We start from the raw sequence: 18,777 nt of genomic DNA, 5'->3' as shown, positions 1-18,777 counted from the left end.
TCCAACCAAACATCATAGCACAGCAAACCAAATGCAGAAGCAAAGATGAGAATTCAGCTGTCTCCAGACATCAAAGGGTTTCACAGAAATGTGAAATGGTGCTCTTCTTACTAAATTTGTTTTGTTTGGGCAAGTGTAGTTTTTTTTTTTTTTTTAATGTTATTTATGATATATGGTATATAGTTGATTCATTATTATTTTAAAATAAATTAATACATATTAGGTTTTTCTCAGTTTTAGTTTCTAATAAGGTAAATATTAATAGATATAATCCAATAAATGAAAGCTCTCTGGGGGTCTTAAATAATTTGTAAGAGTGTAAAGGGTTTCCTGAGATTAGAAAATTTGAGACCTGCTGCTCTAGGATCATTTTGAGAGGAATTAAAGTTTTGATTCCTATGAATTTGTGTTATTCTTTCCTTCTTTATCAAGCAACTAAAAGAGCTTTCATTTCCTAGTCATCACCTTGTCATATTCTTAGTCTCCTTGCTATATAGTAGTCCTAAAGGAGTGGACAGTATTGCTTAGTTTGAACATCTGGGAAGTGCTCTGTTCATAAACTAATATGCATTTTCTCTTCCTTTAATGAATAATGTTGGTATATGAAACCTTTGCCAGACGCCAGCATTTCCTTCATTGAATTGTTCTTTCTTTAACAGCTGCAGTTTTGTGTAGAGTCATGCCCTGTGCCTGGTGGGCACAGCAGATAATTAATGAGTTTATACATTTCCTTGTGGACTGTCCCCTGGAAGCACTGAAGCCGGACTAGAGGTGTAGATGTTCTGAAGGTTCTGAATACATCCTGATGAATGTGTTCTCATTTCAGAGGGATGTTAATTTAGAAGTGCTGTTATTTGTGAGGTTGAAGAGTATTTTTAAGAAAATCTTGGAAGTATCATCTATAAAAATATTGAATCACTATACTGTATAACTGAAACTAATATAATATTGTAAATCAATTATACTTCACTTTATAAAAAGAAAATTTAAAAAAATAAAGAAAAAAATAAAAAGAGAAAGAAAATCTTTAAAAGTTCATCATCTGTTGGGTTCTCTGCTGACTGACCCTCAGTTGTGAACTATATTGTAGGTTTCTAAACTTTGGTCCTTATTTTGGATTATTTTAGAAGTTTCAGTCATGTTACTGCAAAAATTACTTTGTGTTTATTAAATCTTAAGTTTTAGAACTTAAGAACTTAATGAAATTTTTTCATTTTTCTTGCTTATGTGAATTTTATGATTTGGCTTTCAGATCAACAACAGATAGGCAGCCCTCTGAAGTATACATTAAGTGGTGGAAACATTCCCAGCTTCTCAAAGACAGTGACTTCAGTTTTCAGGAGCCTATAATGGCTCTACGCACAGTCATTCTGGAGATCTTGATGGAAAAGGAAATGGAAGACTCCCAAAGAGAGTGTCTTAGGGACATTCTCACCAAGCATCTTGTAGAACTCTCTGTATTAGCGCGAACTTTCAAGAACACTCAGGTAATCAGATTTAAAACTATATCATCTCATCTCTTGACCTTGCCTTTTATTACCCAGAAAATAGCATAAATAAAAAAGAAACATCACTGAGAGACAGAGATTGCTATTAAAACATTGTGTAGCATAATTGTTTAAGACTTCCCATTTTGGAATTAGACCTGAGTTTGAGTCTTGAACAAGGTATATACCTTCTCGAAACCTCAATTTCCTGGTTAAAAAAATGAGAAGCTACCTAACTTACTTATTGTACTTATAACAAGTCAGTGATTTTATATACTGTGTATAAACACACACATAATTATATATATGTCTTTTTATAAAGAGAAAAACAGATAGGCAGACATGGGGCCTGGGGAAGGCAGTCAGAGATGCACGTAAGACAGTCCTGACAAAGAGCCAAGTCCTCGGTGAATGGTTGTGACTGCTTTTATTAGTAGTAGTATTGGTAGTAGTAGTAGTAAAAGTATTTATTCCTATTTGTCATTTTCATTTCAGCTCCCTGAAAGGGCAATATTTCAAATTAAACAGTATAATTCAGCTAGTTGTGGAGTCTCTGAGTGGCAGCTGGAGGAAGCACAAGTTTTCTGGGCAAAAAAGGAACAGAGTCTTGCCCTGAGTATTCTCAAGCAAATGATCAAGAAGCTGGATGCCAGTTGTACAGAGGTTCACTTTTTTTCTGTTGTCTGAATTAGTATTTTACTATTATAAGAAAAATTACTGTGTATTAAAATATTTTAAATAAATTTTAGTGTAATTACTGATTTTATTAAAGCTTTGAAATTACTGATCCATGAACAAGAAATTGTAAAAAGGAGTCTTGAAAATTAGTATTTGTAAAAGAAGTTTAGAAAGTATTCATTTTTCCTATTTATGGCATTTCTATCAGCCCATCTTGTCATAGGTTAATTTATCCCAGTTATAAGCCTCATTGTTTTAAACTTTCTACAGTATTCAAGGAGAGTATGTGGGAAACAAAGATGACATCGCTACTGTAAATTTGAAATGACAAAAAAATGGATGAGAACAAAAGTTTTAGAAAAAAGCAAGTTGGAATAATTGGGTTATCAATCCAAATACCTTGAAAGAATCATATCTAGTATTTTATCTAACATTACCTACGTTAGTTATTATAAACTTGGTTACTTCTTCAACCCTATCTCCAGCATATGATGGACAAAGTAGCAGCATTTGTAGAAATCATGAAGTATTTTAAAGATTTGGACACAGTGATGTCCCCCTGACATACACCTACTGGGTGAATATCAACTTTCTGTACTTCTCAATAATGGAAACTTGTATGACATCCTTCATTATTAGAGAATTCATCATTATACCAAAGTCCTGTGAGCTCATATGATATGATGTTAAATATTGCTTAACAGTGTGGGCCCTGGAGTTACCTCTCGTCTTTGTACTTCAGTTGTAGTTTTCTAATTAAGGATGATAATAATACTTATTTCATAGGGCTCTTGTGAGGATTAAATGAGTTATTATACATAAAGCCAGTAGAAATGCCTTGCATATAAAAGTACTCAATAAATGTGAGTTGCTCCAATAATAGTAATAGTAATCAACAGTAGAGGATATTATTTTATAAACCTACATATTTGCAATTATTAAAATAGTTGTAAGGTGAAAGCAAATGAGGAAAGGCATTTTTAACCTACTTTTTTCTCCCTACATGGAAGATATTTTTATATAGTCGTGATAATGGATTACATTTTAAGATTTTGCTTTCGTGTACAGAATGATCCCAACCTAAAACTTATACACACAGAATGTCTAAGGGTTTGTGGCACCTGGTTAGCAGAAACTTGCTTAGAAAATCCTACAGTCATCATGCAGACCTATCTAGAAAAGGTAAGTCTACATTTGATTGTTTTATTGTGGTCAGATGTATTTCAAATGCAAATAAAAGTGCAATTTCACTTTTCTATATATTATTACTATTGTAGCTCTATTTACTCTTCAGGGCAGAATGAAACAGTGTTACAAAAGAAGGAGCATATTTGGAAAGTAAGCCCAAATGTGTCTTCTTTCTACCCCCACCACCAGCTACTCTTCCAACAAGTTGTTTCTGATCATTTCTCCATTTATTTATCTGTAAAAATAGCTGATTAAGGAATATGCAAGTCAACCTTTATTATTCATTTGTAGCCCAGCCCTACAAGTAGAACTGGGACTCCAGTGCTTCTACTGCTTTTGACTTTCCTGTTTCCTCCCTCTTATTCATTTAGTTTAATTTTAAAAAATAGCTACTTCACTAAATAAATGAACATGAAAAGCATATGATTTTTACTTATTTGTTTGACACCTGGCCTTTTTTTAAAGATACAAACTTTATTTTTTTTAATATTTATTTATTTATTATTTATTTTATTTTTGGCTGCATTGGGTCTTTGTCACTGTGTGCAGGCTTTCTCTGGTTGTGGAGAGTGGGAGCTACTCTTTGTTGTGGTGCATGGGCTTCTCACTGCAGTGGCTTCTCTTGTTGCAGTGCATGGGCTTCAGTAGTTGCAGCACATGGGTTCAGTAGTTGTGGCACAAGGGCTTAATTGCTCCATGGCATGTGGGATCTTCCCTGACCGGGGATCGAACCCGTGTCCCCTGCATCGGCAGGCAGATTCTCAACCACTGTGCCACCAGGGAAGTCCCAGCACTGCTTTTAGTTTACTAACTTGGCAGTGAGGAAGGGAAGGGAAGTTCTGGGGAATTCCTCTTGGCCTTTGCTACCATAATAATCAACATTAATCTTCATGGAACCGATGTGCAGATTCTGCTAGTTTTCAACTAAATCCATTTCCAGTGTCTATTCCGGGAAGGGATAAAAACCCCGTGGGAAGGGTCTTTGATTCTTGGACTCAGACCATAACCTGACCTCCATAATCATATACTCTAAATAGTGGACCATAGTGGCACTTGGGGCTGCAGAGGACTCCATAAGTTCAGAGCTAGTCTCCTACAACCCTTGGAAGGTCTGGGTGTTTCCCTTTCTCCACTGCACAGTCATCTTGACAGATGGTTACAGGCCCTCCTGGGGAAGGCGTGGAGGAAGATTCACAGTGTGTATCTGTGGCTCCATGGCAAGGCCTTTACTCAAAGGAACCCAGCCTGCACCCCAATTAAGAGCCCCTGCATTTGGAATTCACTTACGGTCCAGTGGTTAAGGCTTTGTGCTTCCAATGCAGGGGGCACATGTTTGATCCCCAGTGGGGTAACTAAGATCCTGCTGGTGTTGGAGGGTCGCCTGCAGAGGTGAGGGGCTGCTACAGCCCAGGGCTGGGACAGGGACACTGGCAGCAAGGGCTCTGGGAAGCGCTCATTGGCGCGAGCCCTCCTGAAGTCTGCCATTAGCCCCGCCCTATAATATGGTTTTTTAAAAATTTTATAGAACTTCTTGGTTTTGCATTGTTCTTTCCAAATATTAGCTATTTTGGTTATTTCTGCTCTGTCAAAGTTGTCCTGAAAAGTAAAGAAAATACTGTACTTCATGTAATTTAGCTTATATACATATATATAAATTAGACTTTAGTGTGGATATTTCTTTGATCTGAGTAATTCTTTAGATGCATTCAGTATCTGTAAATATAAATGGATTGTTTTTTCTTGAAGGCAGTGGAAGTTGCTGGAAATTATGATGGAGAAAGCAATGATGGGCTCAGAAATGGAAAAATGAAGGCATTTCTCTCATTGGCTCGGTTCTCAGATACTCAGTACCAAAGAATTGAAAACTACATGAAATCATCAGAATTTGAAAACAAGCAAGCTCTCCTGAAAAGAGCCAAAGAGGAGATTGGCCTTCTTAGGGAACATAAAATTCAGACCAACAGGTAACTAGTGGTCTACAAGTGACAAGATATACAGTATATATACAGGTATAGAGAACCAGATGGGAATTCATGCTCTGGTTGTAAGCTAATTGTTGAGTATATTGATGTTAGCTTTTTGTTTTGCTTTTTTAGTTTGTTTGTTGGTGTCATAGTTGGAAAAGAGATAGGTGTTGAAATTAAATAGAGAGGAGTTACCTATTTTGATGTAATTAAATCCTTTATTCAAACCTGTTTTTGGTCTGTATATTTTAGTATAAGTAGAGAATAAAGTTAACGGAATACCTGTCCACTTTGTCTTTGGTTGCCTAAGATAGCCTTTGAATTGAATTTAAGATAAAACTAAGTTTGTTCCCTTTATAATTCTTTGAATTTTGCTTTTTCTCCTAAGATGGACACCTGATTTTTCATTTATGTTGTATATCTTGTATGATTTTGTAGTTCTATAAAATCTGATGGCTTTTTTGTTTTACTTTAATTATCCAAATGTAAGATACACAATAAAGGTTCAGCGAGAGCTGGAGTTGGATGAATGTGCACTCCGTGCGTTGAAAGAAGATCGTAAACGTTTTTTATGTAAGGCAGTTGAAAATTACATCAATTGCTTATTAAGTGGAGAAGCGCATGATATGTGGATATTCCGTCTTTGTTCCCTCTGGCTTGAAAATTCTGGAGTTTCTGAAGTCAATGGCATGATGAAGGCAAGTTTCCTTTTCCAACCCAATATTCTAGCCTGTGCTTTAAAAGTTAGATATAAACCCCTCAATGTCATGGATTTTGTATACTTTGTATCCTTGGCACTTGGTTCAGGGCTCTACACATAGGTACTTAATTAGCTCTCATGATGTAGGTTTATGTGGATATGAGAGAATTTAGGTCAGTCTTTTCCTATATCTTTGCAATTACCATAGAAAAATGCCCAGAATGTTAGATTGGGAGATTTGAAAAGCAGTTAAAGATATGATCACAGGCGGCTTTTTTCCCCCTGCTTTATTCTTTTCAGGGTTTTTTACAGTAAATTATTTTTGTAAATGGAAAAAATGATTTTAAGAAAACATTAAGGCAGCAGTATTTTATAAATTTTTATTTAAAAATCTTAGGTTTTATTTATGACACCTAATATTAAAGTTTTGTTGACAAGGTATATATTCGCCATCAGTTTGAAGCTTAAAAGTAAAATGGTTCTTCTGGCTGAAGAGAATGATACAGCCAGTCTCTGCTACTGGTATACATTAAATCCAGTTACTTTTAGCATGTAGGGAAAAATAGTTATTCCATTTTATTCACACTGACTTCTCAGGAGTCAAGATTACAGTAGTCCTCAGATTCACATTTGTCCACCTTGGATTCACTGGAATATAAGCAGTGCCAAGTATTCCACTTCTGAATGCAGTTTGATTTAGGTTCAAATATTATGACTTACCAGTGAATCAATCTAGACTTAAGATAAATGATAAGGGAAAATATGTGGTTAGTGAAGTTTTATTAACATCTGCTAGATGATTGCACTAGTAGAAGAGCATTTTCTTAGCATAATTTATGTGCTTAGATGTGACACTATTTGAAATGCATTGTTTTTTAATTTTGTATTTTTTTAATGATAGAGAGATGGAATGAAGATACCATCATATAAATTTTTGCCTCTTATGTACCAGTTGGCTGCTAGAATGGGGACCAAGATGATGGGAGGCCTAGGATTTCATGAAGTCCTCAATAATGTAAGCAAACTTGAAAATCAAACCACAATTGCTTTTCTTTTATGTTATTATATACTACTGTTCCATTCCAGGATGTGGCAATACAAAAAAAGTTTAGTCAGTCGTATTTATTATGCTATATAAGGGCAAGAATAAAGCTTTCCTTTTGTCTCCTCTCATAGCGTAAGTTATTCAGTTTCTCTCTCTCTTATTCCTCATGTACCTCTGTCTCTCTCTGTCATACATACACACACTACCCCCCTCACACACAGTCCACCCAACACCATAATACATATCTTAATGTTAAGCAAAATGTAAAAGGTTATGGATTTTCTAGTTTCTGTTTCCATGAAACTAACAGTTCTTAATTCTATGACAGCTCATCTCGAGAGTTGCAATGGATCACCCTCATCACACTTTGTTTATTATCCTGGCCTTAGCAAATGCCAACAGAGATGAATTTTTGACCAAACCAGAGGCAGCAAGAAGGAGTAGGATAACTAAAAATGCACCTAAACAAAGCTCACAGATTGATGAGGTATTTGGATTGAACACGCATACCTTTTTGAATTGTGATACTCATTTTTTCCCAATATATTCCTTTCTTAAGTCTCAGGAATTCTAAGTGTGTGTTGTTGACAATATTCAGTTTGTAAATCCTTTGTTGTTGTGATGCTACCTAAAATTAGTTCAAAATTCCTGAATATTTCTCAGAGCATAAGAGATATCAGAGCAATGAGCAAAGAAAAAATAAATTTTACAAGACACCCAAGTCATTTACTTTTGAGACAATTGTACCTTTGGTGTATTTCATTCATAGTATGATAACTGTTTTGTTTGTCTCTGAGGGATTATAGTCCTTCAGTTGTCTAGATATGCGCATAAATTCTGTTTCTCCTTTTGTTATTATAAATCTGAAAAGTTTAAGTGTTGGCTATTTAATTATGTAACATTTTTTCTTATTAATAGGATCGAACCGAGGCTGCAAACAAAATAATACGTACTATCAGAAGTGGGAGACCTCAGATGGTCAGAAGTGTTGAGGCACTTTGTGATGCTTACATTATTCTAGCAAATTTAGATGCCACTCAGTGGAAGACTCAGAGAAGTATGCAGTTTGAAAGAATGAGTGTTGCTTTCTTGCTGTATTATTCTCTGTAGGGCTATGTTAATTATAGAGCTTAATAATATAAATGTTCAACTCACATACATTACTTTAATTATAGATGTGAAAGTCCTGATGATTACAACTCACACAGGATTCATGACAATTTTTGTGTAATAACTTCCCTCCAGTCACTTTTTGTCTAATAACACCCCTTTTGTCTAATAACACCCCTCTAGTCACTTTTTTACATAATATCTTTTTGTGGAACTAATAATAGATGACTGCACTCTAGGACTTAAAAATGGAAAGACCTTATTTTCTCCATCATTCTTCTTGCTGTGTCTTTAAATAATTATAAGCTGCTATAATATTTTGTTATGTGTATCTCTCTCCCCAAACTTTAATAATTATATTCTTTTTTCTGTTCAGAATCATGTCTTCACATTTAAATTTTTATTATTTTAAAATAAGAATGAGGCTTCTCATAGTGTTCCTCTAAGCAAACAAAGAATATTGTCATGTCCTTTAGTCACATTTAATAAGTAATATGACGAGTACATTATGTGCTGTTTACACTGTTATATAATTATCTTAAGTTGCTTAGCTTGGCCCCTCAGGTGAATCTGGTCTAATTACCAGTGCCAGGTAACCTGCAAATTTATTTGTAAGCCATGTTAACGATTGTCATGTCCTGACCATGAGTGGCACTGCATCCCGATTCCTTGGTCTTCATTCCTAAATCAGGGCCTGAACCACAGAGTAGCCACAGTTTGGGTTTATGATATCTGCTGAATTCTCCTGCTTTACCTTCACTACTGTTCCTCAATTTGCAGTTGTCACTGAAACCTCTTTATTTTAAATACAGAAGGCATAAGTATTCCAGCAGACCAGCCCATTATCAAACTTAAAAATTTAGAAGATGTTGTTGTCCCTACTATGGAAATTAAGGTAATTTACCATTAATTGTTTTGATTTTTTAAGTAAACTAAATTACTCTTTAGTAGGTTAAACCATTTGAAATAGCCTTTTTTTAATAGGTCAAAATTGGCAATTTCATTTGTTTCAACCTATAGTTTTTTTTTTTAACATTTACTTATTTGGCTGCACCAGTTCTTAATTGCGGCCTGTGGGATCTTTTGTTGTGGCACATGGGCTTCTCTCTAGTTGTGGCGCGTGGACTTAGTTCCCCCGCAGCATGTGGGATCTTAGTTCCCCCACCAGGGATGGAACCCATATCCCCTGCATTGGAAGGCAGATTTTTAGCCACTGGACCACCAGGGAAGCCCCCAACCTATGGTTTTTTTCTTTATTGGATTCCCTTTGCCCAAGAGTTAACATACTTAAAGGCCTTTCTTTTGCCTTCAGTTTTACAGCTATCATCTTTCTTATTAAGAAGTCTAATGACTGTTATTTTTATTGGCCAGAAGAAGGAAAGATTTCATGTGTTTGTGCCAAGATTAATTTTTAACTGAACAAGAAAGCCCCTAATTGTTTTATATTGGTTTTACAAATTCTATATGCATTAGAATGTATTGACTGTGATGTATTACAGTATTAAATAATACAATATGTATTACAATATTAAATTGACTATAATATACATGACACTTTCAGCTATGTCCCGATGGTCTTTTATTGTTAGAAGTATGATAACAGATACTTAATAATAAAGGTTACAGTTTAGAAAATGATCATTTTAACCATATTGTAAAATCTGTCCTTTGAGTTTGTAGTTTTGTGTTTAATATCTGTAGTTATTTGATTTGAAATGTAGCTTCATCATGTGAATTAACCTATCAGCAAAATTATTTAGCTGAAAATGCCAGATTTAGCAATTACAACCTAGAAAACTCCTCTCCATACTTTTCTAAAATTTACCTTATTATAATAGTTTTTGTGAGGAGATGACAATTTATACAGATGACTTAACATATACAGGTCAGTGGCAAGACCTGAATCAGGGTTTTTCAATAGTTTTTCATCAACGCTGTTCTAACTTTGTATGCCCTACTTTTATTAAGAGATATTTAGGGAGGTAAATTGTGTTATCTATGTCACTTTTTAAAGCCTTTCCAATGTCAAATCTTCTTTCTTTCATTTATAAAGTTACCACTTCAGTTTTTAACCAACAGCACATTGTCATTCATTCCTCTGTCTAATATTGAAATTGTCATTTACAGTTCCTTTTTCTCTAAATGCAAATTGTGTATCTGAGCTTTTGTCATATTTTTACATTTTTATTAGGTGGACCCCACAGGGGAATATGGAAATCTGGTGACTATACAGTCATTTAAAGCAGAATTTCGTTTAGCAGGAGGTTTAAATTTACCAAAAATAATAGATTGTTTGGGCTCTGATGGCAAGGAAAGGAGACAGCTTGTCAAGGTGAGACTTTCCTTTTGTGGTTAATGGAAAAAGTCAAAGATAAACTTTAGTTGATATTTTCTTCCTTCTTGGGGTCTTTATTCTGAATAATTACAGGTGAGGAAAACATAAAGTAGAAATGTATTGTTTTCTAGAAGCAGAATGCTTTTCCTCATTTTTTGGTGTCTGTGAAAGACCAGCCTTATAAATGTTCGTTGAAGTAAAAGAATCCTTTTAACATGTACAGACATGATGAGGTTAACATTCAACCTGCTTGTTATGGAAGAAAAATTTCTGATGAATGTTGTTTATTTTCTTGAGTAGTTCAATTTGAAGGCCCTTGCTTCAATATCCTGAGTCTGGCACTGTGCTAAGTGCTGTTAAATGTATCAGAAAGGGACAGCATTCCTCCCTTACTCCGCTCATAAGCTCTTTGGGCCTTGAAGCAGTAGAGAAACAACAGTGCTCCTCTACCCCAGTATTTTGCAGTGTGCTTTCAAGTGGAGGGGTTCCAATTATTTTAATTACAAAAGCAGCTAGTGGGGGGAAACTTCTTGTTTCTAAATTGGTCTGCCTAGCCAGTGATATACCTTATTCTAAAGAAAGAATAGTATTAGGTCTTAATTATTTAAGAGACTGTTAAGAAGGGCACAGATCCTCAGATTGACTTCTGAGTGCCCTTGGGCTGTCCTCAGATGACTCCTTGTATGATTTTATAATAAAGAAAATGAACTGTGCTTAGTTATTCGTGTTTTGATTATTCTGAAGGGCCGTGATGACCTGAGACAAGATGCTGTCATGCAGCAGGTTTTCCAGATGTGTAATACATTGCTGCAGAGAAATACTGAAACTAGGAAGAGGAAATTGACTATCTGCACATATAAGGTAGCTAGTTTATACTTCCGCTGCCTCATCAAGAACATAGAAAAGACGCCATTATTCAGGCAGGGGTTAGCAAACGTTTTCTATGAGGGACCAACATTTTAGACTTTGTGGGCCACGTAAGGTCTCTGTTGCATTTTTTTTTTTTTCTTCACAACCCTTTAAACCTGAAAGACCATTCTTAGTTCACAGGCTGTATAAAAACAGTCTGGGACTGGGTTTGGTCCAGAGGCCATATATTGCCAACTTCTGATGTAGACAGTATTTTTCTTTTGTAAAAGTACACATTAATGTTAATTTCAGCAATTTTTTGCTTCAAGAAATCTTGTTTCTTGTAATCAGCTAAAGTATTGTCCCCTTACATTTGACCATTTGGCCAATTTCTGGTATAAAATTGCTCTTAAGAAGAAAAGTGATGTTAAAAAGAAAATACTGATTCAGTGAAGAATATAGTATATAATGTAGATTTAAAAAATTTTAAATATATTAGTTTTTGACTAGGTAATACATTTGCATGGTTCAAAAATCTAATAAAGGTATAAAAAGGGAAGCCTTCTCTCACCCTTTTCCCTATCAACCTCATGCCCCCCCGCCCTTATAAGTACCATTTTCATTTGTTTCCAGTGTTATACAAAGAGAATATATGAATATATTTTCTTGTTTCCCCCCTTTCCTAGGTGAATAGCAGCATATATATTTAATTCAGCAGTATTTTATAGAAATTTTTTAACAACTGTTTTATGTATTAGTACGTAGTTGTCATACAGGTTCTTATCATATAAAATGGGCATTTGGGTTGCTTGTAGTCTTTTGCTGTAGCAAACAATGCTGTGCTGCAATAAATAACATTGAACATATAGTATTTCATGTATGTACAGGTGAATCTGTGGGATAGACTTCCTAGAGTTGGGTTGATGGGTAAATGCACCTATAATTTGGTAGATACTGTCAGATTACCTTTAATAGAGGGATGTATCAATTTGCATTTCCTCTAGCTTTTTGCTTGAGAAGATAATTCTCAAGTTATGTTATTCTATTAATTAATCATCTTTGGCCCTTAAATGAGTGCTCATCTAGCATGTTTACATTTTTAAAAATAGCAGTAAACCTTCATTTTGAAGGGCCTGTTTTCTATAGGTGTTTCTTTCTGGTTTCATTCCTGTATCTCCTCTTTGCCGTTTATTCTGTCACTGCTATAACAAGGCTTATTTATTTATTTGTTGTTTCTATTTCTATGAAAATATAAACAAATTAAGCTAATTACTGTATAGCAGAGAAGCAGTCTTTCAGAGACACTTAGGATAGTCCCATATCTGTTTCTTAAACCTGCCAAATGGTACATACCAACAAGTGTTTATTATCTCTAGCAAGTTAACCCTGCTTAACCTCGAGGTATCCCAACCATCAACTAAGACTAGTTTAAAAATATAATTGAAAGAAGTCCCTTTCACAATAGTATGATTTATATAATGTGAATAAACTGCCTAGGGTTAATGTTAATAGGAAATATGCAAGACTGTATGAAAAAAAATTACAAAAATATAACAAGAAAGAATAAAGGAAAACTAGGATAAGGGAGAAGTACCATGTCTTAAACAGGAAGACACTGAAAAATGTCAGCTCATTTGAAATTAATGTATAGACAATGAAATTCTAGTAAAAATTTTTATAACATGGCAACACGATTTAAAAGTTTATCTTGAGGACTTCCCTGTGGCGCAGTGGTTAAGAGTCTGCCTGCCAATGCAGAGGACACGGGTTCGATACCTGGTCTGGGAATGTCCCACATGCTGTGGAGCCACAACTTCTTGAGCCTACGCTCAAGAGCCCGTGCTCCGCAACAGAAGAAGCCACCACAATGCGAAGCCGATGCACTGCAATGAAGAATTACCACTGCTCACTGCTACTAGAGAAAGCCCGCGCTCAGCAATGAAGACCAAATGCAGCCAAAAAAAAAAAGTTTATCTTGAAAAATATAACTAAAATGTCTTTTATAAAAGCGATAGGTGAAACATGTTTATATATACATTTATAAAAATCAGTATACAGCTTTTAGAAAGTTCCTGAATAAGCCTAAAAATGCTATTAACTCCGGGCATGATGGGATTATGGGTAATACCTGCTTTTTAGTATCTTTTGAATTGCCCTCAATGAGCTTTTTTTTTAAATTATAAAATAATTGTTAAACTAAAAACACCAAATAGTTAGGTGAGCAGGGAAAAAGAAATTAGATCTACCCTCCAAAATTCTGATTGAGTCAGGCTATTGTAATTGAAAACAGAACTTTTTTAGAGCTTCTTAACTGCCTATAGAGATAGAAATAAAAAACCTCACTTGTTAGTTGGATGAGGTTGAGGGGTAGAAAAGCATTAAGAAAAACATACTTATTTTCTTACCTTCAAGTTTGTGAGAAATTTGTCACAGGAAACTTTGTAGGATATTAACTAATATAATTAATGCTTTCTATTAGCAGTTAACAAAAAAACAAGTTCTCATGGAATGCTAAGAGCAAAAGCTAAAATTAAAGATCTGTGACATTTATTCTGCAGAAGGACTTCTTGATCAGTGCTACTCAAATTTAGCAGGCATTGTAATCACTGGGAAGGTCTGTTAAAACACAGTTGCTGAGCCCCTAGAATTTCTAATTCTAGGATGGGGCCTGAAAATATGCATTTCTGGCCAGGTACCAAGTGATGGCTGATGAAGCTGTGATTCAGAAACCACGCTTTTAGACCCACCAGTCTAGTTACTTTGCTCTCTGTTGATTTGCTTAATTGTAGGACAAAGTTGATGAACTGTGAACTGTCTTCTATATGACAGATACTTCAGTGATTGCTGAGAAGTTTTTAGAGGGCAGATATTCAATAACATGAATGAAAGGAAATTTTTATGCTCTAAATTTCAGACTTTTAGATCACAAAGATGATGACTGAAGAACTGGGATACAATGCATTGCAAAAAGTTTGAGCTTTAAGATCACCTGGTTTTCTCAGAAAGCAACTCAGCTTCCGAGCAGATAACACAGTTTAGCTTCCAAAGTTCTTTGCTGTAAAGCATGAGAGAGAGAAGGCCTTGATCTAAAATATTTTGAAGGCAGAAATGACTAAATTCTATCTCTACCTATGACTTTTTAAATATCTGATTTTTACAGAGAACTGTTTTACCAATTAAATAATGGAGTTACTTATTGTTATACATCTGAATATTTAAAAAAAAAACCTGTAAATATGAGAGTTTAGGTTTGACTTTATTGTTTAGAATTATAACACTGGGCCAATAGATCTGTTATTTTGAGATTATGCCAAGAATGTGAAAGTTATAACTATGTTGCTAGTTGTTCTTGATTTCAGCTAAGATTCCTGGAAGTACTATAGTGTAGATAGGGAAGCAGTCTGCCTAGTCCATGTCTTCTATGGAGTCCTTCCCAATCTGGCATTCAGGCTTCCTGTGATCATTGTGTCAACAAGAATGATGATTGACTGCCTGAAATTAGCTCTTGGTACCCATATGTCAATATGCAACCTCAAAAAGAGAGACTTGTATATTGAGGCATACCGCATATCTTTCATCAGAGAGAATCATGTGGAGATGAAGGAAGACACAGTTCTTGTGTATGCTGGCACTGAGACGTAGCCCTCTGATAACTAGAATTTGTGTGACTAGACTAGTTTCTCTCTACCAAAACATTTTTAGAAAGTATGTTGAACAACTAGCCTAAAGTCTTAGATATGAAAGGATTCACTTTTTAAAATCAAAGTCTCTTATAAACAATATTTAAATGCTGAAAGAAGCTTTGTATTTAATTCTTCATTATGCCTTATTCCAATAAATAATTTTTCTTCTTTGTGATACATATTTCAGAGCATCCTTCTCAGTCAGGATTCTGGGAGAGAAGTCGTAATGCCCTAAGGCATTCACTGTATGTAATGAATTAACTTCATTTCTGTGTATCTAGGATGGTATTAGCTGTGTACCTTGAGGAAACTGAGAAAATAGTCATCAATTGTTTTTTGTGACACCCAGGCAAAATACTCAGATACTCAGATAAAATAGGCCATTCCAGGGAATCTTAGTACCTCAGAAAACACTGCCATTTGCCTTTTGAAACTTGAGTTCAACTTTTTTACATCAACCAACATCACAGTTGAACTCTGAAACAAGATAGAAAAAAGCCAACCTAGTCCTTTCTAGATCGGTCTCTTAACAAAAGACAAGAGTTTGATTTTTTTTTGCCATAACTAGATATTAATAGAGAGTAATTTTGGAAAAGGGATCTTTGATGGAATGTTCTAGGAGGCAAGAATGTTAATGTGATCAAGGATTAGGGGTCACAGCTAGCTCAGAATCAAAGATAGGGCTGGGTTTTCTGGGAGAAAGGCATTTAGAGGTACTTAAGCAGGAAGGAAAATCAGTTGGAAAAGCTGTGAGAGCCATTCATTCATTTGTTCAGTAATTGTTTATTTACATGCCTAGTGTTGTGTTAGATACTCTACTAGGTGCTGGGAATACAAAAGTAATCAAACATAGTCCTAGTCCTTAAGGAGCTCACAGTCTACCAGGGGAAACAGACACACAATTATAATGCAAAATGTGAAGTGCATTTTTAGCGGATGAAAAGAGCTGAAGATAGAGGAATCATGCTTATCTTTAACATCCCTGGGGAAGGCCCAGGCTGAGGATAGGAAGAGGCTCCAGTACCACTTGGGGAGAGAATAGGAAGAGGCTTGCGCACTACCTCCCAGTGGCCCCTCAACACAAGGCCATCACCCCAGGGTTGCTGTGACTTACTGGAGCAAGCAGAGTCTCCTGGGCCCGGGTTCTTCTAGCCCATTTGCCACTGTGCCCAGCTGGGAGACCTCACCGCATTCACAGGCAGCCAGAACCTGTTCAGTGGCTGCTCACTAAAATGCCTGTAACCAGCACTGCTTCTCAGATCATGGCCCTGCCTCTGAAGAGAGGGCCCCATTTTGGGAGCTTCTTGCCCCTGAGAGTGAGCAGAGGCTCAGGAAGGATACACAGCATGGAATTCACAGTCGCTGTCCTTCCACTACTGGAGACAGTTAACTTCTGGGAGAGGATGGGAGGAAAGGGGGAACCAGCCCTCTCTGCCCTGCCTCATCAGCTCCTGGCTGTGCTCTGTAAGAAAAGTGATAAGTAGCCTGAAACTGATGGTACTAGGGCCTGCGTCTTATATCCCTTATATTCCAGTTTTGTTTCACTTCAGGGCTTTTCACTTCCTTCTGATCTTTGCATGAGTTATTCCCTTAGGTTATTATTCTTTCAGGTTTTTCTCTAATGTCACCTCTTTAGAGAGGCCTTCTCTGACCACGTCTCTGTTACTCACTTCTTTTTTTTTTTTAAGAACTTTTATTGAGATACAGTTAAGAGACAATAAATTGCATATATTTAGAGTGTACAATTTGGTATTTTTTTTCTTATTAGTAATGTATATATGGCAATCCCAATCTCCCAATTCATCCCCTCCTAACCCCTCCCCACTTTCTCCACTTGGTGTTCATATGTTTGTTCTCTACATCTGTGTCTCTATTTCTGCCCTGCAAACCGGTTAATTTGTACCATTTTTCTATATTCCGCACATGTGTTAATATACGATGTTTGTTTTTCTCTTTCTGACTCACTTCACTCTGTATGACCATCTCTAGGTCCATCCATGTGTCTGCAAATGTCCCAGTTTCATTGCTTTTTACAGCTGAGTAATATTCCATTGTATATATGTACCACATCTTTTTTATCCATTTCATCTGGTGATGGACATTTAGGTTGCTTCCATGTCCTGGCTATTGTAAATAGTGCTGCAGTGAACATTGGAGTGCATGTGTCTTTTTGAATTATGGTGTTCTCTGGGTATATGCCCAGTAGTGGAATTGTTGGGTCATATGGTAACTCTAGTTTTAGTTTTCCAAGGAACCTCCATACTCTTCTCCATAGTGGCTGTATCAATTTACATTCCCACCAACAGTGCAAGAGTGTTCCCTTTTCTCCATACCCTCTCAGCATTTACTGTTTGTAGATTTTCTGATGATGCCCATTCTAATCAGTGTGAGGCGATACCTCATTGTAGTTTTGATTGGCATTTCTCTAATAATTAATGATGTTGAGCAGCTTTTCATGGGCCTCTTGGCCATCCATATGTCTTCTTTGGAGAAATGCCTATTTAGGTCTTCTGCCCATTTTTTGATTGGGTTGTTTGCTTTTTTGGTATTGAGCTGCATGAACTGTTTATATATTTTGGAGATTAATCCTTTGTTGATTCATTTGCAAATATTTTCACCCATTCGAAGGATTGTCTTTTTGTCTTGCTTATAGTTTCCTTTGCTGTGCAGAAGCTTTAAAGTTTGATTAGGCCCCACTTATTTTTGTTTTTATTTCCATTACTCTAGGGGGTGGATCAGAAAAGATCTTGCTGTTCTGTTACTCACTTCTTAAAATGTATGTTTTGTTCTGTTATAATACTTGTTACCTGGCATCATTAAATGTCTATAAGTGTATATGTTCCCACACCAGGATGAAGCTTTATGAGGGCATGGTCTTCATCTGCTTGTTGCCACTCTATTCTCAGTGCCCTAGCACCGTGTGTAACACATAATAGACTGTCAACAAACATAGTTAATAAATTAACAAAAGACCTTCTTCATGTTAAGACACAGAACATAAAATGGTAAAACATATTTGAGTACATTAAAATTAAAAATGTATAGAATTAAAGATACTATAAAGACCGGTGGCTGAGAAAACAAATTTTAAAATGTTAATAACACAAGAAGGATTGTTATAATATTAGTAACAAGGGATTTATATAAGGAACATGTAAATAGCTCTTACAAACCAGTAATTAAAAGACAAGCCAGTAAGAAAAAGGGTAAAGAATACAAACAGGCAGTTCACGAGAAGAAAACATCTGCATAGCCAATAAGCCTATCAAATTATACTCTACTGGGAATCTGGAAAATACAGATGAAAACCACAGTGACATACTATTACACACCTCTTGGACTGATAAAATGTAGAAGTCTGACAATACATTGGAAGGCTGTAGAATAAGCTCTGCTAATGGGTATATAAATTTGTACAACTACTGTGTATAGCTCTTTGGCAATATATGGTTAACTAAGCTGAAGGTGCATACCCCGAATGACCTAGCTCTTCAGTGTCCAGGTACAAATGTACCCCAGGGAAATGGAGATATATTCATTAGTAGACTAATTCACTGCAGCAGTGTTTCAGGGAAATCTGGAAACAATGTATGTGTTAATCAATATTCTGATTGTATAAATTGGATAACTTGTATATTTTTACAAAGTACAGTTGTTAAAACGAATGACATTTAGAATTAAATGTACTAACACAGTTAAGGTAAAACAGTGTTGAGTGAGAAAAAGGCAAATTGCAGA

General features: G+C 35.7%; 1 protein-coding gene across 12 annotated transcripts in view; it reads left to right on the top strand.

The window, feature by feature from the left end:
* The window catches only part of ATM (ATM serine/threonine kinase), a 211,345-nt gene that overhangs the window by 109,171 nt on the left and 83,397 nt on the right, over positions 1–18,777 (top strand). For 11 of the 12 annotated variants that reach the window (XM_057750326.1, XM_057750327.1, XM_057750325.1 and 8 more), the window contains 11 exons: positions 1,253–1,487; positions 1,983–2,150; positions 3,234–3,347; positions 5,100–5,317; positions 5,808–6,015; positions 6,919–7,032; positions 7,391–7,549; positions 7,981–8,119; positions 8,985–9,067; positions 10,364–10,504; positions 11,252–11,368. In XM_057750326.1, the coding sequence (XP_057606309.1) occupies positions 1,253–1,487; positions 1,983–2,150; positions 3,234–3,347; positions 5,100–5,317; positions 5,808–6,015; positions 6,919–7,032; positions 7,391–7,549; positions 7,981–8,119; positions 8,985–9,067; positions 10,364–10,504; positions 11,252–11,368 (1,696 nt within the window). Of the gene's footprint in view, positions 1–1,252; positions 1,488–1,982; positions 2,151–3,233; positions 3,348–5,099; positions 5,318–5,807; positions 6,016–6,918; positions 7,033–7,390; positions 7,550–7,980; positions 8,120–8,984; positions 9,068–10,363; positions 10,505–11,251; positions 11,369–18,777 lie in introns of those variants that run through there. The other variant, XR_009055586.1, reaches the window with a different exon arrangement.

The sequence above is a fragment of the Hippopotamus amphibius genome, chromosome 9 (assembly GCF_030028045.1).
Source record: "Hippopotamus amphibius kiboko isolate mHipAmp2 chromosome 9, mHipAmp2.hap2, whole genome shotgun sequence".
Lineage (NCBI taxonomy): Eukaryota > Metazoa > Chordata > Mammalia > Artiodactyla > Hippopotamidae > Hippopotamus > Hippopotamus amphibius.
This window is presented reverse-complemented; position numbering and strand designations above follow the sequence as displayed.